The sequence below is a fragment of the Protopterus annectens genome, chromosome 12.part0 (assembly GCF_019279795.1).
Source record: "Protopterus annectens isolate FY-2018-M chromosome 12.part0, PAN1.0, whole genome shotgun sequence".
Taxonomy (NCBI): domain Eukaryota; kingdom Metazoa; phylum Chordata; order Ceratodontiformes; family Protopteridae; genus Protopterus; species Protopterus annectens.
Genome location: NC_056746.1, coordinates 1217267972 through 1217290895, shown reverse-complemented (window position 1 = coordinate 1217290895; position 22924 = coordinate 1217267972). Strand labels below are relative to the sequence as shown.

The 22924-nt window shown below is 37.7% G+C and overlaps 1 protein-coding gene across 1 annotated transcript in view; it reads right to left on the bottom strand.

The window, feature by feature from the left end:
* Nucleotides 1-1114: 1114 nt before the first annotated feature.
* LOC122816270 (bactericidal permeability-increasing protein-like) overlaps nucleotides 1115-22924 on the bottom strand; it is a 707989-nt gene continuing 686179 nt past the window's right edge. The window contains exons 14-15 of the mRNA XM_044089007.1: nucleotides 1858-1921; nucleotides 1115-1158 (exon numbers count right to left, since the gene is read on the bottom strand). Coding sequence (XP_043944942.1) covers nucleotides 1115-1158; nucleotides 1858-1921 — 108 coding nt within the window. The remainder of the gene's footprint in view (nucleotides 1159-1857; nucleotides 1922-22924) is intronic.

Below are 22924 nucleotides of genomic sequence, written 5' to 3'. Positions count from 1 at the left end.
GTGCTGCCTTTGAGGTTTTGGATATAGTTGTAGAAGGTCTTGTGGCTGTCTTGAGCCTGTGAGGCTATCTTGGTCTCATAATTGGCCTTTTTGAACTTAATTAGGCCACATAGTTTCCTGTTTAGTTTAGTTAGGGAGCTCTAATCATTACAAGAGTTGCTCTTCCTGATTTTAGCTATAATGTTTTCCTTTTGTTATGTACTCTATTAAGATTTAAGTTTCATCAGTGAGGATTGTTTTTAGGTTTGTTTTGGGCTTAATTCTAGTGGGTACAGCTGCCTCTCTGCAGTTATTTACTTGGTTGTACAGGGTATCTGTGAACAGTTCTGTATAGGTTGCTGTGAACTTAGGATTAAGAAGGGCCTTAAATTTTAACAAACTAGCACTTAGTAGGATATAGTTTGTCTTGGAATTGTTCCGAACTGTGACAAGGTTTCAAGGGGTTATCAAGTTAATTCTTATTTCAAAGGAGGCAGCTTTGTGGTCCAACCTCACCTGTGAGGACGTGACACTGAGTGGGGTGGGATGCGGGGCAGCTCTCTCCTATATTGATGAGTTCCAGATCATGTACATCTGAACCTTTGTTGGGTGTGCGCACTGGTCAAGGGTACTTATGCTAAAGAAGTCCACAAATTGTTGTGCATGCTTGTTTGATGCAGTGCATGCTTTTCAATATATAGAGGGATAGTCAAAGTCCTAAATGAATATGGTATTTGGTTGAATGGTGAGTTTATTCAGTAAGTCAAGGTATGAGCTATGGGACTTTTGGGACATAGAAGGTGGCTAAGAGCGTGCTAAGATGTGATATGGGACTTTATTTTTTTAACCAACATAGAGGTATACTTGTTGTTGATGTAGATCAAGACTCCTCTACCTTTTTCCTTGTCTGTACAGTTAGTTGATGGTCTAAATTTGTGGAAGGCACTGAAGCCATATTCATTCATCACAAAACCTTAACTTTTTTTAAGTATGAAGAAACAGTTGTTAAAATGAAGTTGAATTAAGCTGGTAGCAAGTGTTCTAAATTTTACCCATTTGTTCGACATGAGATAGAAAGTTGAGAACTATGGTGATCAGTGTGAGAAATTTCTGTGCTGCAGCACGCTATAATAATTCAATAATTTTTCATGCAGTACTCAGGATGCAACAAAAAATAATCTAAAATATGATATAAAAGGATTAAACAAAATAGTGAGTACTAAATTTGGTTCTGAGGATTGGTCTACTAAATCGTTCGCAAGCTCAAGACAGAGGAACCAAAAATTTTTTCAGTAAAATGCCATCACTTTAGTCAATGATTTAAAAGTTTGTGTGGTCTGCTCCTGGCATTTTTACTATTGAAAATATCTTCACAAATTTGGCACACATTAAAACAAATTTAAATGTTTAATTGGAAATGTTTTTGAAACCTATGGAAGTCTAATAATTGTGAACATTTGTTATATATCTTTATCCTTTTAATAAACCATTGTATTCCTCATGTGTACATTGTTTTTTGGCATGAACCAAAAAGGAGAGAACCCCTAAAGCAATTGCCTTAAGGACATGCCAGTTTAAAAATAACTGTCCTTAAAGTAACTGCGTGTAGCTGACTGCTGTTTTGTTTATTGCTTACAGATTTGCCTGGAGAAGCTCCACATAATGTTTTTAACGTGACATATAAAGTATGGTTGCTTTTGTCCTGAAACCATAAATAGCCAGGCATGCTGATAAGATATGTCTGCCATTAGTTGACTGGTAGTTTTAAAAGGCTTTTGTATTGCCATAATTGTTTACACCAGGCTGTTTTATTTTTTTCTTTTCACAGAAATTCTGTATTTCACGTGTGAGTAGTAGTAAAAAAAATGTTTCACTTACCATTGACCTTAGGAATGACAACAAGCTTTCCCATAAGTGACATTATATTTTCAAGTTTATGCACCTGAAATTGGAAACAAGGCAGACAATAAAAAAAAAAAAAAACAGATGGGAGTCAGCAAATACTGCAAAAGATTTAATAGCGTTCTATTACACCTCGGCTAAATGCCTTCAGAGGAACAGGGCAGACATTCAAAACTTTAAAATTTCACAATTTCTCACCTGTCCTGATTTTAGCAGTAAGTTTGGTTTACATGTGTCTATCAGCGATTAATTCTATAAGTTACCATGCAGCACAAAGCCATTGTCATAGCCTACTTCAAGTGCATGCACTTGTATTGTTTATTCATTACTACCATCAAAAGGCACAGTTTATATTGCCAGTCAATTATTATGCATTCTACAAAATAAAAAAATAACATATTTAACAAAGTCAAAGATCATTCTGATTCAAGAGGTAAACAATTTGAAAAATGTATAAAATATATTTTTGAAAAACTAATAAAACTAGAATATGAAATTATGTAAATTATCTGACCATGTGAAATTTTAATTCAAATAGCACTAATTATAGCATACAATTATCTGAATTACTGTCATGCTCATAGTTCATAGGTTGTTATGTATTTACTAAGCTAACGGCCGTTGTGGTCTTTTAAGCCTAGCCATGCATTCCAAATCTCTCAGCTCTGGCACCCTTGATAAGTTTAAGTAGGGGCCTGGGGGATGAAACATTTAAAAGCGGGGGCCTGAGAGAGCAACCATTTACAGGCTACCTGTATCTGTTAGAGACAGAGGTGCCAAACCAAGTTCCCCATCCAACTGTCCAAGTTATACTTGAATTTGGTTGGGGGGTGGTTTGCTTCACATGGATGGTGAGTCTGTTCCAGAGAAGGGGTAGTTTCTGTGATATGTACCTGTCTCTCCAGCAGGTCCTATTTATATCACAGGCAAGGTTTAAGTCTTTACAATGGGTAATTATGGTGCTGTTTGTTCTGTGGATATGCAGGAGGTCCATCAGGGTGGGGTCTGACAATGCCTTGTATGCCAGGAATAGATCTCCCCTCAACAGCCTGTAGGACACAGAATACATGTATGGGGCTTTGAGGCAGTTGATATAAGACAGCTACTTACACCTTGTATTCTTTTAGTGAGTAACCTTTGTGACATTTTCAATTGTTGGATGTGCCTGGTTAGGTACATACCAAAGGGGGAACTGTACTCAATGGTAGGTTTGATGAATGCCAAATGCAGTGGAACAATGATCTCCTTGGGCCTAGACGTGATACCTTTGTTTATAAGTTGCACAATATAGAATGATTTCCTCACTACTATAGACACGTAATGGTCAAAGGTGAGATTATTGTGTGTGTGTGTGTGTGTGTGTGTGTGTGTGTGTGTGTGTGTATGTGTGTGTGTGTGTGTGTGTCCAAGTCCCTGACTAGTAGGTTGGGTCTATTTTAGGGGCATGTTGTCAGCATGACAGTTGCCAGGGAAGGATGACTTCACGAAGGATATTATAAATTTCTTGGCATTTAGTTTTAGTCCATGACTCTGACACCAGTTATTTGCCTGTGTGTTCCTTTCCTGGAGAACATTAGTGCTAGTGGGGGATTCTATGACTGCCCCTAATTTGCAATTATCTGCAAATTTGGTCAGCCAGATGCCCTTGACATTGGCCTTGACTTCAGAGAACTAGATGGCAAAAATGAGTGGCCCCAGGACATATCCCAGAGTGACTCTACTGGTGACTTGCGTATTTGTAGAGGTAAACTCCCAGATCTAACTTTCTGGGTCCTGTCTGTGAACCAGCTGGCCATCCACCAAGTAATATAAGGGTTTATACCTAACCTCACCTCTTGAGTTTGTCAACAATGCCCAAGTGGGATATTGTGTCAAATGTCTTGGCCAGGTCAAGATTGGTGACATTCTCAAAGAATGAACTACTCAACCTGGTGGAGTAGGCATGACCTGCCCTTAACAAAAACAAACTGGGTTGAGTCCAGTGTCTGGAAATTTCCTATGCCAGTGTTATAAAATGCTGATTATTTAGAACTTTATTTCTTCTAGCTGTTTCTTCCTACAGAAATGGGCAGCCTAATTCACAGATATTTCTCCCTGGTGTACCACGTGGACCTGGGTTGACAGGTGTATGATTGATGAACAGAGCTATGTCTTTGCCACACAATGACACATATGGTGACCCTGTAAATTAGCCCAGTATCTCATACATTCCATTAATATGCTCTGTCTTCTCTCATAATATGTGGTATAGTGTTAGTATCTCACAGAATAACAGTGGTCACAGAAACACAAGACTTTAATGAAGCTTTCGGGCTCTCAACCCTTCATCAGCATAATACATTGGTACATTTTACACCATTTATATAGAGGAACAATTAAAATCACATGATCAAACCAGCCAATAAAATACACAGAAACATTAAAAGGAAAATATATCTCATTGAAATATATATATATATGTGTATATGTACATAAAATGTTTAAAATTATTTTAATATTATAAATTACTCATTTGTCTCTTAACTAACACTGGTTTTATACTAATGGTGTTATTTAATCCAGGTGAAATGTCAGCATGTAGTCTTATTATCCATTCTAGTTCTCTAAATTCTAAGAGGTTATTTACATCACCCCCTCTCACACCCACTTGTATTACATCTATACATCTAAACCTAAAAGTATGTGTATTAAACTCATGTATATGCTTATATAAAGCATTAGTTATTATTCGTCTATTTATCTCAGATCTATGCTCAATTATACGATCTTTAAGCCTACGTATAGTCTTCCCTACATAAAATGCTTGACATTGCATACAAGTAGCAAGATAGATTAGTCTCATAGTGTTACAGTTAGCATTAACATTAAAATAAAATTTCTTGTGTGATATGGGATGTTTAAACATACTATCTGCTTCCAAAATGTCAACACAACAAGTACAGTTATAACATTTATAAGTCCCTATCTTACTTTGTGTGGCATTTTGTTTTATGTCAAAATCTTTATAACATAGCATATTTTTCAGGGACTGATTATTCCTGTAAGCAAAACTAGGCTTAGATCCTACTATAGTACTTAATTCTGGCATGGCCATTAAAAAATGTTTCTGTGTATTTTATTGGCTGGTTTGATCATGTGATTTTAATTGTTCCTCTATATAAATGGTGTAAAATGTACCAATGTATTATGCTGATGAAGGGTTGAGAGCCCGAAAGCTTCATTAAAGTCTTGTGTTTCTGTGACCACTGTTATTCTGTGAGATTTTGTCCTATCTACGTGTTCAGTTCAACTATTCTATTTATTAAGTGCAACAGATAACGCTATAAGAGGAAATTGAACCAGCCGTCCTGCTTTTTTCCTGCTTTTTTCCAATTTCAACTTTGGATAATGGCCTTATCTATTAAGAGACTTCTTACGAAAGTGAACAATCCACTACTACAGGATCAGCTACTTAGTAATAATTCTCAAAAGACTTTGATAGCTGAAGACACAACAAATTTAACCACCTTAATTAATATACTGGAAAAGAAGGTTAGTAGCTATAAGCAGCTGCAATGGCAGAGACTTAGCTTCTTGGCTTATCTTGAACTAGGCATAGTACCTAGAGGACTGCGTGTACTCAAAATGCCCTCATATGGTAATACCTATGAGGAACTTTTAGTCAAGTGGCAGCAACTCAATTTAGAATTGAGTGCAAGTTACATGAAACTTATGAACAATTATTTTGAGGATACTGAGAAGACTTTAATGCAGGAAATAGAACAAAATGACAAAGATGTTTTATTACTGCTTAAAAATGATGCTTCACATAATATTTATCAAGCGTTTATAGAAAGAATGCAGCTGCTTGACAATAGGCTGGAAATAAAAAAGAAACGTAAACTTCAACGAGATATTGAAGATTACAAAAATGGACATATATTCTCCTGGCCGAGAACTGATTTTAAATATCTGGCTAAACCCGCCAAATATAAGCAACAACCTCAACATATTATACATCCTATGGACACAACTAAGCTGTTAGATCGATTGGATGAGTTTGCGTTACCAGGAACATCAAGTGATGATTCGGCCAATCAACGAGGACGCTTGCCAAGCGTTACGCAAGTAACGCCTCATCATCATGGAGCTGAAAAAGCTAATGCCGAAAAAGCCAATGGAAAAGAAATCCATCGACGACCTGTTGAGACCAACGTGGAGGTTTTATTAACCTCGGCAACCGAAAATGTGATCCTGGATGTATCTAAAACACCGACGACATCGGAGCATTCGCGAGAACCAAAAGAAAAAAGACAGGCAGATATTTCTGTTTTTTTACCCTTTCGACTACAACAACCAGAAAGGGTTCCGGTGAAAAGAACACATACGGAAAGCAATTCGATAATTACAACAGGAGATTCACCTCATATCCAAGGGGCGAAAAGGAAGTGCAGCAGTCCAAAAAAGAGCAACAAAACGCCACGCAGATAAATGAGAAGCCAATAATAAAACAAGGTACATTAAATTTAACACGAAATACTTTTTCAAATGAACAGTTTACAATATTAAGCAAAGGTTTGAAATTCATTCCCTTTGCTATGGACAATGTGGTAAGGGCGATTATAGATTTAAAACTTTTTGCTAGAAGCTTGATGCTAAAATTAATTTTTAAAAATTCTGTTGAAAATAATAGTGTTTGTAAAAAGTCGAGTCTATTCATACCTCAGTTATCCCCAGTTATTCTAGCATTTTCAAACATTGTAGAACTTGAATTAAGATCGTTGTTTTACAAACGTGGTATAACTGAAAGGAATTATAATCTTTCCTTTAAAGAATATCAGGCCCTTAAATATCTAAAGGAAGAAAATGATATAATTATAAAACAAGCAGACAAGGGTGGGGCAGTAGTCCTAATGGACAGAACCTATTATATGAATAAGTTTTCTGCATTTTTATCTGATACTAGCACTTTTAAAAAGGTGACATTTCTTGATGTGAAAAATTGCATAACACAAGTGAATATGGCTATCTATGATATGCAGTTAAATAATGACATCTCAATTGATATATTTAATTATTTTTTCACTCCATGCCCCAAGATTCCCCAAATATATGGGATTCCAAAGATACATAAGTCTTTGGAAGAACCACCCCTGAGACCTATAGTCTCAGGTAAGGGGTGGATAACCGAGACTATATCTAAATATTTACAAATTGTATTATCTGAATTATTACCTAAATGATGAAGCATAGTAAAAGATAGCTCACATTTTTTGAGAAAGCTTAAGTTATGGTATACTACTGTGCCTTACGACTATATTTTTGTAACTTTAGATATAGAATCATTATTTACAGTTATTCCCATTGACTATGGAATAGAGGCGATTAGAAGGTTATTATTATCTAATACAACTAAACAACCTCGGGATGTGGAAAATATATGTTCTCTTCTTCATTTAGTATTAACTAATAATATATTCATTTTTGATGGTACCCCATACAAACAATTAACAGGAGTTGCCGTGGGCACTTCTGTTGCAAATACCTTTGCAAATTTAGTACTTTTTCATTGGGAAAAGGAATATATTTTAAGTAATAAACACGCAATGAATGTACATGTGAAAAGTTATGCTAGATTTGTGGATGATTGTTTTTTTACATGGGATGGTACGATAGATGACCTACACTTGTTTATTTATTTATTTATTTATTTATTTATTGCAGTTGGTTTACCAGGATAGTCCATTGGGCCACAAGGAACCCGTTTTCAATGGAGTCCTGGGGAGAAAAGCTCCAAAAATACATTTTACATACATATAAACATATATTCACACTTACACTCAAAGATTAACAATAAGGTAAAAAAGCAAAAATGTACAGCTAGATACAGTGTGCAAAAATGTAATAATATTCATTTGTATAGACATATCCATTTGTACATAGTAGATAGGAAAAATTTAGTCACTAGAAAGTTAGAGGAGATTTAGTGAGATGATGAAGTGGCAGAAGAAGAGAATCGTTGGACTTACCTAGTAATTTCTATAGAATTTTAGTTATAGTAAGATGTAGCAGAGTAGAGTATGGAGGGAGATAGAGGAGAGGAGTAGGTTATGTAGGGTGGGAGCAGGAGCATTCCCACTGAGATGTTAGGTATGTATAGAGAGATTTTTTGAAAGCAGAGTGATTACAGGTGGTATGTATGAGTGAAGGAAGGGAGTTCCAGGTGCGAGCTAGGGTGAAAGATAAAAGGTTTTTGCCTGGGGGATATGTTGGTTTATGGACTTTGAGTAGGTTTTGATTATTTGATCTTAATACTCTATTGGGTAGATGCATATTAAATGCAGAAGAAAGGGAAGGACAGAGGGAGGGGTTGAGAATAAGCTTGTGGGCTAGAGTTAACTGAGTGTAAGTGAGCTGATTGGGAAGTTCTATAACATATATTAACAATACAACTGATTTTTTTAAATTTAAAATGTGTTTTTCACCAGATGAGATTATATTTTTGGATGTAAAATTATATAAAAAGAATGATACAATACAAACTATGGTACATAAAAAAGATGTGCATACAATAAGATACTTGGATAGTACTAGTATGCACCCTCCGCATGTATTCAAAAGTATAATGAAGTCACAGTTTATTAGAGTAAGTAGATTGACAACGGAGGAACAGGTGTATTTGAACGAGATAGCAGTAATGAAAGCAGAATTCCTGAGAAGTGGGTATTCTGAAAATATCATAGATAAGAATATTGAAATGATAACAGAGGGTAGGAATACTGACTATAAACCTATATTCCTAGATGGGAAGGTGGATGTTAGCTATAATTTACCCACACCTACTAAAAAGACAGAGAGTGTGTTAAGATATATAACCACATACTCAGGTTACTCTAACCAAATAGGCAGTATAATACAGAAAAACTGGCCAATTTTAATGGCCATGCCAGAATTAAGTACTATAGTAGGATCTAAGCCTAGTTTTGCTTACAGGAATAATCAGTCCCTGAAAAATATGCTATGTTATAAAGATTTTGACATAAAACAAAATGCCACACAAAGTAAGATAGGGACTTATAAATGTTATAACTGTACTTGTTGTGTTGACATTTTGGAAGCAGATAGTATGTTTAAACATCCCATATCACACAAGAAATTTTATTTTAATGTTAATGCTAACTGTAACACCTTGAGACTAATCTATCTTGCTCTTGTATGCAATGTCAAGCATTTTATGTAGGGAAGACTATACGTAGGCTTAAAGATCGTATAATTGAGCATAGATCTGAGATAAATAGACGAATAATAACTAATGCTTTATATAAGCATATACATGAGTTTAATACACATACTTTTAGGTTTAGATGTATAGATGTAATACAAGTGGGTGTGAGAGGGGGTGATGTAAATAACCTCTTAGAATTTAGAGAACTAGAATGTATAATAAGACTACAGGCTGACATTTCACCTGGATTAAATAACACCATTAGTATAAAACCAGTGTTAGTTAAGAGACAAATGAGTAATTTATAATATTAAAATAATTTTAAACATTTTATGTACATATACACATATATATATATTTCAATGAGATATATTTTCCTTTTAATGTTTCTGTGTATTTTATTGGCTGGTTTGATCATGTGATTTTAATTGTTCCTCTATATAAATGGTGTAAAATGTACCAATGTATTATGCTGATGAAGGGTTGAGAGCCCGAAAGCTTCATTAAAGTCTTGTGTTTCTGTGACCACTGTTATTCTGTGAGATTTTGTCCTATCTACATAGTGTTAGTATCTGCCAGGCGCTACAAGGCAAGAAGCACAGCAAGGTAGCCCATGTGCCTTGCAGTACATTACTTAGATGTGCCCTGTGGCAAGGGGCATAGAAAGGAAAGGCTGCATGGCATGGCATCTTTTGTACCATGTTATACATTACCCCTTTGAGTACTGGCATATGTGGCACAGAGTGCAAAACAGGGCAGGCTGTGTGCCCTGCAGTTCAGCAATACTATAAGTATTAGGGGTATGGGGCACAAAAAATGGAAAGGGTCACAGAGTAGTAGCCTATGTACTCTACAGTAATTAATTGTATGAGCACGGGCAAAGAGCACAGAAAAATGTATGCAGCACACTAACTTGTGTGCCTGCAGTTCAGTAATGCTTTGGAGCACAGGAGAAATGGGATACCATATCAAAAGGGCATACAGAATAACAGAATACACAAGAGGTGGCATGAGGAATGGTATAGAAGGTCATCTGGCTTTGTAAACTAATCATGCACACACTCATCTCTGTACAGGGCTGTGTGTGTTTTTTCAGTACTGCACTACACAGGTCCCACGGAGGGAACTGCACACCACTGCAAACAGAGACAAGATGGCAGCTGTACAGAAATGGATAGTGCAGTCTGCATTAGGAAGGTTTGCATGCATTCTTTCACTTAGTAATTAATGTCATTGTCCTGATATTTTCCACAGCTTATTTGTACCATCCTGTGAGACATTCAGATCATGACTGCTTCTTTGGCCAACTGAGGAGCGTGCTCTGGTATCTGTGGCAAATGGTGACAGCTATTGCTATTTCATGGTGCTTTGATTAGACTGTGTTTATGAATATCTGTGTACAGTGATATATATGTATATAGTAACTGTGTCACTGATAAACAGGAGTGATAAAAGAGTATAGACACAGAGTATAGATGCTTTTATTTAGCACCTCTCTGGAGATCTTGTCAAGTATTTTTTACCACTCTGCTTGCATAAACAAGAATCTATCAGCTCTATGTGCGCATCATAAAATTCTGTCACCTCTGTCTACAAGGCACACACACACACACACACACACACACACACACACACACACACACACACACACACACACACACACACATGCATACACATAAACACACACACACACACACACACACACACACACACACACACACACACACACACACACACACACACACACACACACGTGCACGCACGCGTGAACATACACACACATACTTAACATACAAAAAAATGCATACTCAGATCTCTGAAATGGCATAAAAATCTTGCCACATAAGCGCACCTTTGGCAAACTAACCACATTTAGAATGAAAAAAGTCAATTAAATTAATAAAAGTAAAATTAAAATATTACCTGCAATTAGCCAATTGAAACAAGTCATTTTCAGCAAAATGGACCCATTTCAGTTATCACATAGACAGACAAATATGTATAATTTATTAAAAGATGGAAGGATGTCCAGCTAGGTATGGACTATTTTCAGTGGTGCATCAGGACCTCCATTTGGCTGAGTGATGTGGTCACACAGCTGGCAATTGGAGACCAAAAGAATCAGACCATGAAATACAGGATGAAGGTTGTTAGCAGTTCATAGCCTTAATCTTTGGTGAAAAGCTGGCAGACGTATATATATATATATATATATATATATATATATATATATATATATATTTATTAGTTATACATATATCTAGTTATATAAAGTCTACATCTCCTGCGAGTAACTGTGATTGGTGGATGAGGTGCTTATAAAATTGTTCTACTGTAGTACCAGTGATTTAGTGGCTATGCTCCTGCACCTCTCAACTGCCCAGATTTTTCAAAATATTTCTGGTCTATTCCTCATAAAATTTTTGTTTTTCTGGCAAATGACTGAGGATTGAAGTAATTAAATAATGACATACATTTGAGTTTTAGACTTCATATCCTTCAGAAAATGCACGTCAACACAAATACTGTTATTGTAGCAAATTTCTAAGCCTATAAGAGCAAAATGTAAAATCTGTCCATATTTTGGGGTCTTTGTCCCCTTATTGTTTTAGACATTGTCCAGATTTTTTTGCAGTAAGAGGTTGACAGGTATGGTGTTGTGGTGGAAGCTAAGTGGCTTCTCTATAGTCACTATGCCTCAAGAACGATGTAGTATTGTGGTGTTAGATGACAGCTTTCATAAACAGGCTATCTGCCCCTGAATTGTTTTAACACTATTGGGGTGTTTTGCTCCTTTGCACATTATGTGTGTCACCATTGAACACTATTGCATATCTGTTTTGCACATTCATGATCTTCTACCTTTGCGCACACACACACACACACACACATATACATATATATATATATATATATATATATATATATATATATATATATATATATCCATTTTCCTGTGTGTAAGCCCTATACACTTTATGTAATTTCTTTTAATCCTGCCAAGAGCGTCTTCATCTATTTTATTTATGAAATTGATGTTCTTTTACTATATATTTAGAGCACTGGTCGGCAACTTTTTTTGACAACATATGTGATGTTTTGGTAATCTTTGAAACCGCTTGAACAAAACAGCCAAAATATGGCATTGCCACTGACTTACACTTAACCTAAGATACTTGTAACAACTTCAGGACTGCAGAAGTCTGGAATGACAATTATATTAGACACTGCATAAAGTATTTCACAAGGTGGGAGTAAAAAACGCAAGTGGTCTTTGTCTGCTGTGCAAAGACCAAGTAGCACATTTTGGATATTTCCCACTAATATTTGTGTTTAGGCACAGTTTAGCTTGTTTTTTATGCTTTTTTTATTCTCCGTTATCTAATTACTAAGTGGAGTCTGGCTAATGGCCTGAATGTGTTATTAGAGATTTGTGTGCATAAATCGTGCACTGTGTTTTGCTAGGGTCTTTCTGGTTTGAACCTATATGCGTCTGTTATGAGACATTTTTTTATTTTTTGTTTTTTACCTTGGACATTATTTGGGGACTTTGTGGTCAGAGCTTATTGTACTAACATGAAAAAGTAGTTCCTATTCATCTAAGAAGACAAATGTTTAAGAGGACACAGGAGTCACATCACGGAATAATAATGTGCAAAGAAAGAGTAATAGATATATTGTCCAGGAATGTTAAATAAAATAGAATGAGTTTTACATAGCTGTGCCATTTGGAATGCATAATTTACCAATAATCCAAAGAAAGATATAATAGAATGTCTAGTACCAAGATTTTGACAGGACTGCATAGCCATTGATTTGTTTTGGTTTAAAGCATCTGTGTTTCTTAAATATGTAGATTGTTATTTTAAGTGTCATAATGTAATCAAAGTGACAGACAAAAGTGTAAGCGAGATTAGTGCATTAAATTCTATATTTCAAACAAAGGTTGTAACTGATATTGCCATATCTGATAGTGGTCTCCAGTACAAAAGTCAGAAAATCAGAAGATCTGTGCATGAGTGGGAATTCAGACATATAATGTCCAGTCCACACTATCCACAATCTAATAGACAAATAAAGAAAACCTTTCCAAATAGTGAAGTATCTTATGAGAAATAGCTGCAACAGTAGCTTTGAGAATTGCCATCTTGGAATTTTGGAGTTTAGGTGTACACCACTGCAACGACTCAGTGTCTCTCTAGTTTATTTATTAGTGGATAGAATGTTGAAAACAAATGACCGACTACTATATTGTGCTGCATGGAAATCAATATTAAGCAAAAATAAATTCTGGAAAGAAATCAGATGAATCTAGATTCTCCTACTTTAAGGTCAGAAAGGACAGAAAAGGGAGGTAAAGTAAGAGTCCATAGAGATGCAATGTTTTTCAGCCTAATGGCAAAGCAGCTGGCCACACATCTGAGCCACATACCTGACTTCTTATGGAGGGGATGTAAAGGTGTGCACCTCACAGTCAGTTATACAGGGCAAAGTCCAGTAAAGAAGGGCAGCTAGAAATATCATAACCAGTACTGTCACAAGAAAATGGAGACCATGAGAACTGTAATACGCACCTAATGATGCTCCTCTGGTCATGTCTCTAATAAAACTAGGAGTGCAGTAAGAACTGTCCTAAAACAAGCTCAGCTACAGTGAAATATTTTATTAAATACTCTAGATATGAAAGAATACTGAAGAATCCAATGTGACATCTGGATATTTTGAGAAATTACACAACAATAAAGACTGAAAATTGCATTTGTTGATGTCAGCAAACTGTACTGTTTGATGTAAAAGCCCATCGCATCCTTAGTGAAAAGTTAAGGATAATTTAAATGACCCTTGTAATGTAATGAAAGTACCTCAGAGAATATTTATAAAACAGGATATTTTGAACTAGATAAACAATATATGACCTATATATTTCTAAATAATGTAATACTTAACTACAGGAATGCATATCATGTTCTATATTTTGTTTTAGAACAAGTAACTGTAAAAACCTCATGGATGCTGGAAGCACATTTACATTGTGTATGGTGTTTATTGAGCATCGCAATGAACATCCACATATTCCATCGAGAGCCAGTTTTCATTACTAGGATTTCTTCTGACTTAATTATTCCACAACTGCCCAGTTGGTGAGTGCATTGCACCTACCCACTGTATTTTGTTTTGTGGGTGTTGAGCTCACATGGTAGTTTTGTGTAGCGTTTCTGGTTAAATCCAGCTAAGCCACATGGGTCAGCTGTCCTCTTATTGGTTACTAGTGAATATCATCCTGTTATCTCTGTTCTGAGGGAATTTTTATTGTTTTTTTGAACAACCATTGTGAGTATTAAATGCGCTGGATTGTTTGTTTATTCTTCCTCTCAAATCAGTTTTCCAAGGATGACTTTGACAGCAGCAGACATGCTCCACAAAGCATAACTTTATGGGTGGGATCTTTAGAAAAGAATCAAACTGCATAGAAATAAATGGAATCTATGGGAATCGTACATAACTTTATGGGTGGGATCTTTAGAAAAGAATCAAACTGCATAGAAATAAATGGAATCTATGGGAATCGTACATATACAATAACTTGGGTGGGATCTTTAGAAAAGAATCAAACTGCATAGAAATAAATGGAATCTATGGGAATCGTACATAACTTTATGGGTGGGATCTTTAGAAAAGAATCAAACTGCATAGAAATAAATGGAATCTATGGGAATCGTACATAACTTTATGGGTGGGATCTTTAGAAAAGAATCAAACTGCATAGAAATAAATGGAATCTATGGGAATCTTACATGCAAAACATGTTCAGGGGAAGGAATGAAATTTCAGGGAAGGCAGGATATCAAATGTTAAATTGAATAATTATTATTAAGAAATAAACTGTATATGTACAATGCATTAAGCAAAAAAAAATCACTGAATGGCTTGTTTTCTTTTTATATAACTGTATGTGTACTCACGTCACTATATAATGTGTTAAGTTAACAAAGGTATTAAAATGGCAGAAATGTATGGATCACATCAAATTGCAAACCCTGCTACAAAGATAAGGTCATTACCACAACAAGGTTTCTCATGACATAGTGACTTTCATGGTAAGATATCAAGTTGCAGCCAAGGTGTGAAGAGTACCCAGGTTGGAGCATGAGTGGTACGTTTTTGTTAATTGCAAATGATATTATCCTCTTGGACTCAAATGGCTGTGATCTCCAACGTGACCTGTAGAAGTTCAGACAAAGTGTTTCTACCAAACTGCTATTCACAGAAGAGGAATGGTTGGGCTGTGCCCAATAGCCACTCCTTGGGGGGGGGGTAGATGGGGATGGTATGCTAGGGATGACTACAGCTGCTGTGCCTTTGGTGTTACCAGAGAACACAATGGAGTGCACTTCAGGTCAAAGAAGGTAGAGCAGCAATGAAGGCAACATGGTATCCCAAATGTTAGAATAGGGTCTGTTAGTGTCCTACTGCATGTTTCCTGAGGGTGGGGTCCCAAGAGAGACAAAGCACAATGGAGGTGGAGATGGTAGCCTCACTGACTGATGTCAGATGCAAGCCTAGAACCAGCAAGGGGGAGTTGCAACATAAAATTTGCCTGCTCACAGTTTCTCACCTTAGTAAATTTGACTCTCACTCCAAGCAGTCATAGGGGAGCTAAACAACTAATTGGATGACTGGGGAGGAGAGCTGATGGGGAGCAGAAGATGGTAGAAAAAGACAAAAAATGAAGTACTGTGCAAAAGAAATATGTAATTGTAATATTAAAGTGAATAAACATAATGCATTAATAAATGAAAATAAGCTTAATGACTAAACAAAAATAAGGTAAAGCACACTAAAGTAGAACACTGTCAGTGCAGTTTTTAGGAAAAAGTTGAAAAAAGTGAGTTTGTGTGTGTGTGTGTGTGTGTGTGTGTGTGTGTGTGTGTGTGTGTGTGTGTGTGTGTGTGCGCGCGCACGTGCATAAAATGCCCTGTCTGGTTAAGTGACTTGATTGAGTCAAACCCTGCACCTTGGGTACAAGGAACAGAGACTTAACCCTCCATACCAACTGCTAGTATGCTTAACATCTCTGCTTTTTCCTCATATTTATACCCCATCCTTGAGCAAGTTACTTAACCAGACAGCGCTTTGCTGCTACTGGAAATTTGGGATAGGCTCCTCAATGGTGCCTTGGACTGCAAGCCAACTATGGTGCAAAGGAAGGAAATTGATTGTAGTATCCAAGAGCATCATCATATGAGTCATGTTCTTCTTCTGTTGAATGTTGTCAGTGTGTTGATTATTTAGCTGTGAATAAACTGGACAGCATGAAGTATTTCTAAATATGAACATATTTTTTTAATTTAGCTTGAATTTTTCTAGTCACAGAGGTATTAAATTTGCTGTGTTTGGGATATAACAATTTGTTTAGTACTTAGTACAGCTGAGTAAGGCTATGAGCTGTTAAACAGATGCATTCAGTAGTACAGGGTATGATTCCCTCAACTTTCATTTGTCTTCTTTGTAACCCTGATTAAGTTACCTCACCAGCAGTACTCTTGGGCTTTTCATGAAAAGGAACACCTGTATCAAGTAGGCTGTCTGAGGCTTTTAGTAAATGAGTTATATATTTCATAGGTTCATAGGTAGGTACTAGGCCATTGGCCCTAGGGCCTATATAAGCCTAGTCAAAAAGGTACCCTGGCTTTCGCCACCCAAGAAAATTATTTTCCTGTGCCCCTGTCGAGCAGAGCCACAGAAGTAATCACTGAGGTGAATTTCCTATTTCCCATCCAATCATCAAGATTTTTCTTGAAGAGTGCTAATGAAGAGCTTTGTTTGATATAGTTAGGTAGTTTGTTCCAGAGTATGGGAAGTCTCTGGGACAGGAATCTATCCTTCAACATGTTCTGTTTATTGTGGTGACAAGGTTTAGGTCCCTAGAGCGTGTAGCTCAGAGGGATTGGGATTTCTTTAAGTGGAGCATGTCCAACAGCTCTGGGTTTGACATAGCTTTGTATGTTAGGCAGAGATTGCCTCTAAGTAGGAGATATGAGACTGAGTAAAACTGAAGTTTTTTGACATGATCTGCGTAGGGCATCTGTTTGAGGCCTGTAATACTCTTTGTGAGGTATTTCTGTTGGCTTTCCAGTTGTTGTAGATGTCTTGTGAGGTACATACCAAAAGGGGCATTGTACTCTATAATGGGTCTAATGAGTGATGAGTAGAGGGGAACAATTACCTCTTTTTTCCTGGATGAGAAACCTTTTATGATGAGCTGTGCCATGTAGAAGGAATTACTGACTAATGTGGCAATGTGATTATCAAAGGAGAGACTGCTGTCCACCTGTGTCCCAAGGTTTCTTATCACACTTTTGGTGTTAAGTAGACTACCGCCTATGTGGTAGTTCATGGGTACAGAGTTTTTACCAAAGGGAATGACAATGCACTTTTTGGCATTGAGCTTGAGGCCATGGCTTTGACACCAGGCATCTGTCTCAGTGAGGCCCTTTTGTAGGATGTCAACATCATTAGGAGTTTCAATTATGGCTCCTAGTTTGCAGTCATCTGCGAACTTCATTAGCCAAAGACCTTCTGTGTTAGCCTGTACTTCAAAGAAGTAGATACCAAACAGGAGAGGACCCAGGACTGAACCCTGTGGTATTCCACTTGTCACTGGTCTGAAGTCAGATTTGGAGTCTGCTACTTTCACAGTGTGGGTTCTGTCAGTGAGCCAGTTGGCAACCCATCTTATGACATAGGGATTTATACCTAGTTTAGTGAGTTTATCAATATTTTCAGAGTGGAAGATGGTATTGAAAGCCTTGGCGAGATCTAGATAGGCTGTGTGAACCACCTTACCCTCGTCTACGGCTTTGGTGACTGCTTCAAAGAAGTATATCAGGTTTAGGAGACATGATCTGCCTTTTACAAACCCGAACTGGGTGGGGTCCAGAGTTTGGAGATCACCAATGTCTTTGTTTATAAGTCCCATGATGATACGTTCCATGGCCTTGCAGACCAGGCTTATCAGGCTAATGGGGCGGTAGTTCCCAGGGTCCGTGATGACTCCCCCTTTGTGGAGTGGGAAACCTTCTCTGTGTGCCATTCAGTGGGCACAAAGCCTGAGGTGAGGATATGATTGAACATGGTACTTAGGTGGGGTGCCAGTTCATTCTGTAGTTCATGTAGAATACAGCCTGGGATGTTGTCAGGTCCCATGGATGCTGTGTTCCTGGCTTTGGAGAGTGTGCTTTTTATCTGTGCAGCCGTGATTACAGGAACTTTGCATTCTTCCGGTATAGAGATGGACCCTTTAGGGGGTGAGAGGGGGGGTAAAGTTAGCACTGAACCTATCTGCCAGGATGTTGGCAATATCTGTTGGTTCTGTATATTTAGTGCCATTGTGCTGTAACTCAGGGCAGATCTGAGTGTTGCCATTGAGATTCTTGTCATAGCTATAGAATGCTTTGTCTTTGTCTATTTGTCTTTTGCATTCCTGCACCTTTCATATAGCTGCTTATTAGTACTTATATGTTATTTGAACATGAATTCCAGCATGTTTCTTGTAGTTTAATGGGTTGCCAAATGCATTTTTACTAAATGACTTTTAAGTGTAGAGTTTACTGTTTCTCAAGATAAGTCTGTTTTCTATGTGTTTTAAAATAACCCAAGACACAAGCTACACAATGCACCACTGATTCCACAGTTATCATGGCATGGTGGGAACATTATTACATGACCTATGTTTTTTTGGATACAGTTCTTGATTTCCCTGTTTTGTTGACTGTTTACTGTCTTTATTTGGTTGTGAAAACATTGGTCAGCATGAAGTCTGTGAGCTTAATGTTAACATTTTAACATTTTTAATTTTGCTTGCATTTTTAGGCACACAAGTATGAAATGCACTGTGTTAGGCTACAACAGTCTGACTGGTACTTTGTTTAGATGAGTAAGGCTATGAGCTGTTAATGAGCTGTTTCTGTAGTCGATTGGTTTGATTCCTTTAGCCTTCATTTCTCTGCTGTGTAACTATAAGTCATATCACCAAACAGTTCTCCTGGGCTGTCCCTGAAATGGGATGCTTCCATCCAGTGGGCTAGCCCAAGCTGTAAGCAAATGGATTACACCCTTGTCTTTTGAATTCCTGCACCCTTCACATCACCACTAAGTAGTGCTACATGCTATTTAACTATAAATCTCAGCAGATCTGCTATAGTTTAATGGGTTTCCAGATGCATTTTCAATAAATGTGAGTTTCAGCTTAAGAGTTGTTTGCTGTTACTCATGTAAGGTCTATTTTTAATGTCAGACTGCTTTGTTTTGTTGAGCAAATGTCTCAGTGTTTTTTCTGTAAAATATGAAATAAAAGTTTTAAACACAAATCTGTGATTATTGTAAAAGTAAAAGCACATTGAGAGGTTTGAATAGATTTTCATGTAAACAGGGAGAGACAGTCAAGTAATGGGATACTGGCATGGCTGCAAGGGGAGGGAGTGGGTAGGTGGGCTAGTCCAGGACACTGTCTAGGGCTCCATTTGACCATGTTATAGTTCTGGTCATCGTAGGGAATGCCAGTGCCCATCTATCAGTTTGCATGTGCCCATTACTGATAAGAATCACCATCACCAGCTTAGCTGGTCAAAACTATGTTGTTTCTGTACTGGACTCCACCCTTTTGATACTTTCCCTGCCCTCCATCAATGAGAGGATGGGGTCAGTGGCCTAAACCACTTGGGATCCACCCTTTCCCTGCCCTCCATCAATGAGAGGATGGGGTCAGTGGCCTAAACCCCTTGGGCTCCACCCTTTCCCTGCCCTCCATCAATGAGAGGATGGGGTCAGTGGCCTAAACCACTTGGGCTCCACCCTTTCCCTGCCCTCCATCAATGAGAGGATGGGGTCAGTGGCCTAAACCACTTGGGCTCCACCCTTTCCCTGCCCTCCATCAATGAGAGGATGGGGTCAGCGGCCTAAACCACCTGGGCTCCACCCTTTCCCTGCCCTCCATCAATGAGAGGATGGGGTCAGTGGCCTAAACCACTTGGGCTCCACCCTTTCCCTGCCCTCCATCAATGAGAGGATGGGGTCAGTGGCCTAAACCACTTGGGCTCCACCCTTTCCCTGCCCTCCATCAATGAGAGGATGGGGTCAGTGGCCTAAACCACTTGGGCTCCACCCTTTCCCTGCCCTCCATCAATGAGAGGATGGGGTCACTGGCCTAAACCACCTGGACTCCACCGTTTTCTTTCCAGGATCTGCACTCCCATTGTCCCAGGTGTGCTATCACCTCAGCTGCTAATTGAACTTGGGTCACCTGAGTCGTAGACAGACTTTGTCCCTCCACGCCACTGGCACAGCACCTATGAAACAGGTGGAGACCAGTTAATAGAATCAAAGTAAAGTTCATCAACAGATCTTCCTGAATTATTTAAACATCTCCTGTAATGATGCATCTTTTCAAGTAGTGTTTTGAAACATGAAACAAGTAGTGTACAAAGACATCTGACAGCAAAACATGACAAATGGAAATACCATGGTAACAGGTGATAGAGGGAAAGTTCTAAGCAAAGCGGTAACAAGGAGAAACCACAAGGAAGATCCCAAATGCATACCATTCAAGCCAACATGACGATGCCAGATCCAAATGAAATCAGTTTAGACATGCTCTGAAGAATATTGATTCTCTTCCTGCAGGTGTCAGATAATAACATGAATTAGTGAAGTTTGATAGCTGGGCAGATTTACAGTTCAAAGGAGCACATGGCTATTAAAAGATTGATGTCTAGTGCCAAACAATCAAACTTAACAGACAGAGAAGTGGCTGGCATGTGACGAAAGTTTGAAAATCATCTATTCTGTCACTGAGCTGTAATCTGAGTCTTTGCTATTCAGATAATCCATTTCAAATACATGAAGAAAACTGCTGACAGCATATATTAAACCGTGGGATATAGCAATTCACTTGCTTTTTCTATATTTCTGTTTCAAGTCATGCCTATTTTCAAGGACACTGAAGGAAAATATAACTAGAGGAACATCTCTATTAAAAAGCAAGCACTTCAACCTTTAAAGATGAAGGTGACAAGAAAATAAAAAAATGGATGGGTATGAGCTGGTAGGTAACTGCCACCATATGTCCTCATCCCAAGGAAAAAGAAGCTTAGGAGGAATGTGTTTACAGTGTATAAAATAGATGATAAGAAAACCACTGCTTCAAAATCAGAGGTCATTTTTAGTCACAGAAAAGGTCCATTGCTATCTTCAAGTGATCGTGGAGCAATTACTCCAAGTAGAAGAGTTTAAACAAATTGGAGCCCTGTTCATGATACAGGGTAGCTGGTATTTAGTGACTGATCTTTAAATGGGTGTAACACTGTCACTCTTTTGTTGTGTCAGAGCATGGTGGTAATGAGAGGACTAATTTATTGTATGAAGATCTAAATTTACTAGCCAACCTGTGTCAATATTCTTATCTGTCATTATGAGCTTTGGATAGTACCTGAACAGATGGCATTATGAATGCAAGCAGTGTAAATGTGGCTCTGTGAGTATGAAAGGCTTAGTAAACCAGGAAGATCTCAGGAGTGAAGTTACTTCTCTTTCAGGGTGAAAGAAACCAGTTTATGTTGTTTGGATACTTACTGAGAATGTTTTCTGGTTGCCTAATTTAGGTGCAGCAGGGATGGCCACTAGGAGAGGACCCTGGAACAGGTTCGTAACATGCTGCAGAGGTTGTATCACTCAGTTTGCTTGTGAATTCCTTTGGATACTGCATGATAAGTGGAAGGCCATACTTGCTGTCACAGTGACTTTCATGAGTGCAAAGCATTTAACAAAATAAATAGATGAATGATTAATTGTATGTATAAATGCATGTTTGTATGCATGCATGGATGGTTGGACGGATGGATAAGTGGAAGACTGGATGGTGGGATGGGTACATGGGTGGATTCCTGTGTGCTAGTTAGTTGTAGTGGATCATACTGCATACTACCCTCCCATACATGCTACAGAACACAGCTGGAAATGTGTATATTAGGCTATGTTGGCCACATGCTGCATCATTCATGGCTAATGCTCCCAGTGCTAATCTGTTCTGCAATCTATCTACCTCTTACATAAGACTGACCCCCTCTCCCCATAGCAGCGAATGTCAGTGTAAAGTAGGACATATAGTGAGGTGACTCTGAATCATTCAGGATATAATATGTAAAACCTTATTTGTTTGAGAAATGCCTAGAACTACCTACCTACGTATTCCATAGATGCTTCTGCCCAAGTGCCTATTCAAAGCTTTGTTCACAGTTACCTAGCCTTCTAAGTTAGCATACATGGTTTGCATAGTCTGCAAGGCATTTCTGAATCCTATCTATTGCCTTAGAAGTAAATTTTGTGGCAAGATACTGAAGGCTACTAGTATAATATACTAAAGCTTTACCTGAGGAACTTCCATCTTGTAACTTTGGCAATTTTCAATCTTTTCAATCAAATATTACACACTCATATCTCTCAACTGTCCAGATTTTCACAGAATGCCCAGATTTTTCCCTCATATTTTTAGTCTGTTCCCCATAAAACTTGTGGTTTCCTAACAAATCAGTGAGGACTGAATTCACTAAATAATGAAAACCAAAAATAAATGGAAGGGAGGAGCAGACGAGTAAAAACTTCCGCTTTTATTACAATAAATTAAGCACTTTCAATTGTGAACAAAAGTGCTTAATTTATTGTAATGAAAAAGGAAGTTTTTACTCGTCGGCTCCTGTCTTTCGTTTATTTTTATTTTTTGGCTTGTGTTGGGTGTTATCTCTGTTTTATCACTAAATAATGACAGATATTTAAGTTTCAGAC